Raw genomic sequence first — 6,819 nt, 5'->3', positions numbered from 1 at the left:
GGTACAATCTCAGGTACACAAATGAGCTTCATGACATTCCATCTGGTGCGCTTTTTATTTTTTTTGACCGCACATACGTACCTGCGCACCACTTATGTGCAACTCTGTCCATAGATGTCCTAGTAAGAAAGCAGGGTTTGACAGCATGTTTCTGTATTTTTAAGAAAGACATATTATCAGATTATCGTTATCAGCAAATGAAAAAAAATTAACGAGATTTATTTTTTGTCTATATCGCCCAGCCCTATCTACCACACACCTATATTTTGTGCTGAAGTTCAGTAAACAGATGAAATGAAACTGCTACAGTCTGTGTTTTATGAATGAGTCAAAGCAACATTGGGTCTGTTTTTTGATGAGCAAATGACATGACATGATATAAAACTCAAAGTTGATTTTGAATAATAACCACCCCYCAAAACTACTTGCCAACAGTTGTTTGAAAGGAGCAACTAAACTTGTTCTTCAGTTTGTGTATTAAACTCTTAAACAGAAAAATGTTATTAATCCCACATGCCTTTTTTTATTCCCATTCTGGCTTTGACTTCTGTAAGCTGAAGGAGCTGGTTGATCAGGTGGACCTGGACCAGCTTCTGGGCCCAGAGTGGGACCTCTACCTCATGACCGTCATCGCCCTGCTGCTGGGCACGGTCATCGCGTACCGACAACGGCAGCACCAAATCATTGTGCCACCTCGGCCCCCGGCCCCTGCACCCCCTGCCCGAGCGGCTCAGGAGGAGCCGCAAGTCCCGGCTGAGCCTCAGGCTGAGGAGGAGACACCAGGCCGGGGCCCAGCTCAAGAGGAAGAGGAGCAGCAGCAGCAGTGAGGGGCTGTAAAACCCAGAGCGGTGACTCGATCGGCCCYGCTGCACGAAGCAGCTGGTAGTTCAAAACCTGCTGCTTTGAGCGAGTCTGACTCTGCCTGCTCCCCTCCACACTATAGAAGACTCCTGCTGAACTGTTCAGTCTCACAACCCCTTTTCTCAGTTTGAGAGGTGATAGGAAGCTGTTGATTGAACAAACCAAACAACCTGTGCTGAGAGGATAAGTCAGACTTGGGACTTGTCAGTCTGTGACTCAGGACTCTCCCAGAATCTCTCGTCCGTGGTTAAAGTCTTTTGCTGTTGCCAAATCAAAGGCATTTCAGAGCTAACTGGTTTGAACAATGGATTTTTTTATTTTGGTGTGTATTAGTTTCATCTCCAGTTTCACCAATTCTGATTTATTTTGAATTTTTGGGGATATTTACACCGAGTCAATCGGCTTCAGTTATAATTCAATGCAGGTTTAGAAAAAAAATGTTGCAGAAATAAAATGTGAATGTAAATTTTATTTTCTAGTTGATCTAGTTGCTAAAGGTTTTCTCCAACTGAAGGTGTAGGCACTTTTTGGTTTGTTTCCAGTTAACATTTTATCAGTACAGTTTCTTCGCTCACCTGCTTTTTGCGCCATTTTTTTTTGTCAAATAAAATTAAATGAATACTAACAATCATTTTTTATCCTGAACAAGTTAAAATAATTTTTTTTTGTTTCGAAGTTTGAGCGAGTGCCTGACAGCCTGAGAACGGAGCTGGTGTCACAATAAGAGCCTGTTTTTTTAAAATTCTATGGGAATGTCGTTTTGTCTTTTAATAAAGATCAAATCATAACACAAACCTTTTGAAATCCTAAAGAGTAAGAAAAAAACTGAAGCAGTCCTGCATCTCAGGTGTGTTTTCTGTTAAGTTTTTCATCACTTTCAGTAGACAGAATTTTTTTTTAGAAGAAGTTACACAAATTAAGCTGCTGTGACAGTTTCCACCCCCTCACCAAAAGCTTCCAATTGGAGGTTTTCCCACAGCTCAGATGGCTGCGATTAAGAAACAGCTAAATTAAGCCACAGTTAGGCCTTTAAGTGTTCGCCCTAAATATCCAATCGTCATATTTATCTTTAAAACCCTTTGTTTTTCTGTTCCACGTTTTGTTTTGGCTGCAAGAGTTGAGTCTAACGGCTGTACGGCTGCATGAAGTTCATGAATTGAGGTGATTGTAAAGATGTTTGCAGATCGACCTTATTTCCCAGCGTTCTTTCATTTAAAACTGGTTTGAGACCTAAATGACTCATTTTCACCCTCATAAGTACAGGTTTATAAAAAAATAATAAATGAATATAGAGATCTCTACTACTGTTTTGAACCTTTCATACAACCGCTGTCCTTTTTTTTGTCAAATGCTATAACAAACTGTCAAATGAAGATAAGTGTAATGATCATGGACTACCAGTACTTGTTATCTTTAGAAACAAACAGAACTTAATGTAACATCATGATAAAAGAATCAGAATGACTGAATGGAGCTGCAGGCTGTCACTCACTCAGTTTTTGACCCAGGAGTCGGAGCAAAAGGACAGCTCTACAAACTGAGCATCACTTTGTGAAATCTTACCTTTGGTCCAAATACATTACTATGAAGAGGCTTTTCATCATTGTGACTCTTTGTGTGCACATGTCCTGCTCTGTCCCAGGTAAGTGCTGGAACAAGATGAGACATTAAGTCTATTTATTGATACTAAACAGCTTCTGAAGCAGTTTAGAATGATTCAGTCTGCTTGTTATTAACAGTAACAAGGCATTGATGAATACATGTACACCACAAACCTAATGCACTTTGTGAAAATTTAGTTTCTGGATTTTTCAATTATTTTTCAAGTTATGTTAACTGGGACATATCACGCAAAATCCACTTTTTTAGCCATTAAAGGCATTTTGTTGTGTACTTGGAGACACTAGAAAGCAGGAAATTCGAATTTTGGAAACTTATTTGTGCCATTTTTTTTCAACCCGTTCAGTTTTTTTCAGTTTTTGACGACGTTTTCCAAATTTTAACATCAAATTATTCGCAACGAAGCTTCTAAATAATGTCTGGACCTACCAACTACAATTCCGTAGCCTTCATTCTCCTCTGGCTCCAACATGTAAGGCTGGATGGACWAGTTTTCTGTTGTTGACGTCTTAATTTGTAATCAAAAAGTTTCTGCGCTGCTATACAGTCGTAAACCCCTCTATGARACTAGAAYGAAAAGCTCTGGAAGCTGGAAGGAAGCGGRCTGTGAAGCGCCTCGTTTGGGTTTAAAGAGACAGCCTCAAAACGAGTTGATCTGAGACACACCTGAGAAAATTGGTGAAAGAGGGGGCTTGTGGAGTTACAATAAGGAGGAATTCAGACCAAAGYATTGCAGTTCCACTTATRGACCCCAACTGAATGATKGAAACAGAAGGATTTAAAKGCACGATATGTCTCTTTTAAGATTCCCAGCTGAATGCTCATAAAATTCTTCTCTTAAAGGAAACACCTGGCAGTGGGACAATGAGGACATTTACATAAGCAACGCTTTCAAGGTTTGTTTCCACCTGGTTTTATTGAGCATACAATGGTTGTTAGAGATTAGAGAGGATTATCAAATCTTAATATATTTTGGTTGTTCCCTCTTCAGGGGTCACCACAGTGAMTCCTCTTCTACCTCCCTCTGCTCTCTAACGACATCTCCTCTTTGTCCTTTTCCTGGCACCTGCCAACCTTCATGCTGTAAAGCGGCAGCACAAACTGCTGTGTCACTTTAATAGCGATGGGATCTAATAAACAAGTTGACAGTTTATATATCAGGGCTATTCAACTGCCAGCCTGCAGGCCACATCCTGTTCRTGGGTGACTTCAATTCAGCCCTCCAATGAGTTCATAAAAAAAGATAATTATTATGTTTATATAAAAATAATTTTTTAATTCATTTGAGTGTTTAAAGTTATGATTCAATGCAGCAAAATAAACACATTTAAAAGATATAAAGGGGAAAGGATTCTATTCTAGCATTATCTGGTTAAGTCCTGATGCATCTCAGTAATCCAGGTGGAAAAATCAAAAAGAAAAAATAAGCAGGTCCTCTGGACGGGTTCTTCTTTAGGCTCCATCCAGAGGACCTATTTTTTTTTCTTTTTCATTATCCTATTAGTTTGTTTGAATAATCCTGATTTAGATTAAGCTAACATTTCAGATAGTTTTTTGTCATTAGTGTAGAAAATGTAATATATAAAGTAAATTTATTACAATGGACTATTTTTGTTTTGTCTTATTGATTTTGTTTAATTTTTTTTAAAGAAAACTCTAACTGGGAACAAGAGACACCCTCTGTTCCCGTGCCCATACATGAGTCCTTCACCCTCTGTGCCCACCTCAGGTCTGTTCACAGCCAGCTAATCAAATTGAACTGGAGCCTAATTGCAACTGATTTTCACTTCCTGTATTTGTTTTCTTTCCCCCATTTGGTTCAGTTGAATTTGTGAAGCCGGCAGATATTAAAGTCATCGCTGCTTTGGGGGATTCTCTGACAGTAGGTGTTTTGATTGGGTTCATCTGTTCTCTGCAACATTGCTAATCGTGTACCCGTGTATATATAACCTTTTGTTAGTACCRGTAATCACTGTCAAATACAACAGGTAAGAAAAACCTTGAGGTAAATAAAAATGTTTCAATTAAGTTTTTCTCTCTCCAGGCAGGCTTTGGTGCTGGTAAAGGACGTGTGYTTGACTACATGTTTGAGTATCGCAAGCTGTCATGGAGGTAGAAAACTTCAATAAATAAGTTACATTTGCTTAAAAACTTAATTTAATTTGCCTTAAAAAGCAGATGCCTAAAAATAAATAGCAAAAGTTAAATTTGTCTCCACTTATAGCATTGGAGGTCAGGGGACATTTCAAGATGTCATAACTTTGCCAAGTAAGACGCTGATTGTTCTGTTTTTGTCTCACAAATAAAAGAATCCCACTGAATTCTTTAATGTCTCTTATTGTCTGTTTCAGACATCTTGAAGGAATACAATCCTGATCTTATTGGTGCTTCTTCTGGAAAGACTTTGCCACTGATGAAGACTTATGTCAAAAAGTCTGGCTTTAACCTGGCAGTGTCTGGATCTACGTGTTTGTGAGCTCCTCAGCCTAACTGACAATAAAAAAGAAACTGCAGCAAGGACTTAAGATCATCTGTCTGTGAAACTAGATAATTTTTTCTACTGTCATTGTCGGTGCATTGCAGTTTGCATTGGCTTCAAGCTACAACCTTAAACATTTTTAACAAGTAACTTTGTTTTATTTCCCTATTTTAAATTATTTCTTATTTTATAGTGATCTCCCGGAACAAGCACAACATTTGATTCACAAAATGATGCATTACGAGGTATAGAAGCAGCTCAAAAACTGATATGATTGTCTTTTATATWAACTCTAAACCTTTTGTTTTTGTTCCTTTAGGGTCTGAATTTTAAGGAGGACTGGAAGCTTCTAACTATTCTTATAGGCATGAATGACATCTGTGGTTACTGCGGAGATAAGGTCAGTTTATTCCACCTTTTAAAACTTCGTTTTTTCCCCTCCCAAATAAGCCTTTAAATATATGTAAACCTTTTTTTTTAGGCTCATTTTTCAGCAAATAACTACATTGACCGTATAACCCACTCACTGGACATGCTTATGGACAAGGTCAAATTAAAATAAAATTAAAAATAAAATGAAAGAAGAGGTGCATGTGTTACAAAAACTCATTATAGCCCAAGCCTCCATATTGTGCTACAGGTTCCTCGGATGATCGTCAACATGGTCCAGATTATGCCCTTGCAACTTCTGAGGGAGATGAGGAAGCCCTTTACACAGTGCCCCCTCCTGCGGTTAGTCTTTATATGAGCATCGTTGTCAAAGCTTAAAAATGATCTCAAAGCTACAGGTTGTGTGTGYATGGTCTTGTCTTTTCCTGTGCTGGTCATTGTAAAAAAAAGTTTGGTTATGAAAAGTGGCAGTTGCATATCTTACCATGTCGAATTTAAACTGGTTGTTTCTTTTTGTCTTTTTTAAAGCTTTACATGCCAATGCATGACTACTACTAAGTCCGACTCCCCAGAACTGTATGAGTTGGTGGAGGTCAATCTGGAGTACCAGGTGCTGTTTATTTATTATACTTTATAAAATTGGGTTTGGTTATTTTAACTGCTGAGGACAAAATATCTCACCAAAACTTGTTTTTTCTATTTGTATTTACAATGTAATTCTTTTGGTTATAACCCAAATCTCACAACAGGTGAAGGTGAACTAATAACATATCAACTCTAAAACTCAGGGGAACAGAAGTTTTGGGGTCTCCCCGTATTAAAAAAGTTTCTCTTGAATTTAACTCAACTGTGTTCAAATGCAGAGGTGTATAGTAACTATGTATGTTTGCTTTGTTACAGTAAGTAATTATTTTACCTAATAATTTTTTTATTTATAACTTCTACTTGCATTTCGTTACACTCAAAACAAAAATTTTACTTTTACTTGTTTACTTTAAAAGTGAACACCTTGTTAGACATTATACATTTAATTATGAATGGAACTCATCATGAAAGGAGTGGCTTATGCACTTTAAAAAATGAAAAGTTGGATTTACTAAACCAAGTTATGTCAACTAAAAAAAAAAATCCTGGCATGATGGCTCGATTGCGGGTGTTTCGGAGAAACTGAGACGTTTATTTTCTAAACATGATGTCCCAGTGGCTTTCAAACCCCAAAACATATTACGACAAAGGCTGGTTCACCCCAAAGATCCGGTGCCCCGGCACAAACAGAGCAATATTGTATATGCTGTTAAGTGCCAGGAGGACTGCGACCAGTTATACATCGGGGAAACAAAGCAGCCCTCTGGTGGATTATCAAAGTACTGCAGGAAGTGGAACTTTTATTTTTAAATGTCTGCTGACATGAGGTCAGACACACATTTTTTTCAGGAAAACTTTTGCTAATTTTGGAGAAGTTATGGTAA

The 6,819-nt window shown here is 38.0% G+C and overlaps 2 protein-coding genes and 1 long non-coding RNA gene across 3 annotated transcripts in view; all 3 read left to right on the top strand.

Annotated features, from left to right (window-relative positions):
- sel1l (SEL1L adaptor subunit of SYVN1 ubiquitin ligase) overlaps positions 1–2,162 on the top strand; it is a gene marked incomplete at its 5' end in the record, with an annotated part of 17,478 nt that extends 15,316 nt beyond the window's left edge. Inside the window, 1 exon segment of the mRNA XM_014027723.1 lies at positions 555–2,162. Within this exon segment, the coding sequence (XP_013883177.1) occupies positions 555–827 (273 nt within the window). The 3' untranslated portion in view covers positions 828–2,162.
- A 1,962-nt stretch (positions 2,163–4,124) lies between these two features.
- Positions 4,125–4,985, top strand: LOC106531795 (uncharacterized). The gene is made up of 4 exons (XR_001311990.1): positions 4,125–4,210; positions 4,305–4,363; positions 4,526–4,749; positions 4,833–4,985. It is a non-coding gene; the product is annotated as an uncharacterized LOC106531795 (long non-coding RNA).
- A 205-nt stretch (positions 4,986–5,190) lies between these two features.
- The window catches only part of LOC106531794 (phospholipase B1, membrane-associated), a 5,992-nt gene continuing 4,363 nt past the window's right edge, over positions 5,191–6,819 (top strand). Inside the window, exons 1-5 of the mRNA XM_014027719.1 lie at positions 5,191–5,205; positions 5,280–5,360; positions 5,442–5,507; positions 5,601–5,692; positions 5,879–5,960. Coding sequence (XP_013883173.1) covers positions 5,191–5,205; positions 5,280–5,360; positions 5,442–5,507; positions 5,601–5,692; positions 5,879–5,960 — 336 coding nt within the window. The remainder of the gene's footprint in view (positions 5,206–5,279; positions 5,361–5,441; positions 5,508–5,600; positions 5,693–5,878; positions 5,961–6,819) is intronic.

Source organism: Austrofundulus limnaeus, unplaced genomic scaffold, assembly GCF_001266775.1.
Source record: "Austrofundulus limnaeus strain Quisiro unplaced genomic scaffold, Austrofundulus_limnaeus-1.0 Scaffold677, whole genome shotgun sequence".
Lineage (NCBI taxonomy): Eukaryota > Metazoa > Chordata > Actinopteri > Cyprinodontiformes > Rivulidae > Austrofundulus > Austrofundulus limnaeus.
The sequence above is the reverse complement of the archived record's forward strand: the minus strand, read 5'-3'. Positions and strand labels throughout refer to the sequence as shown.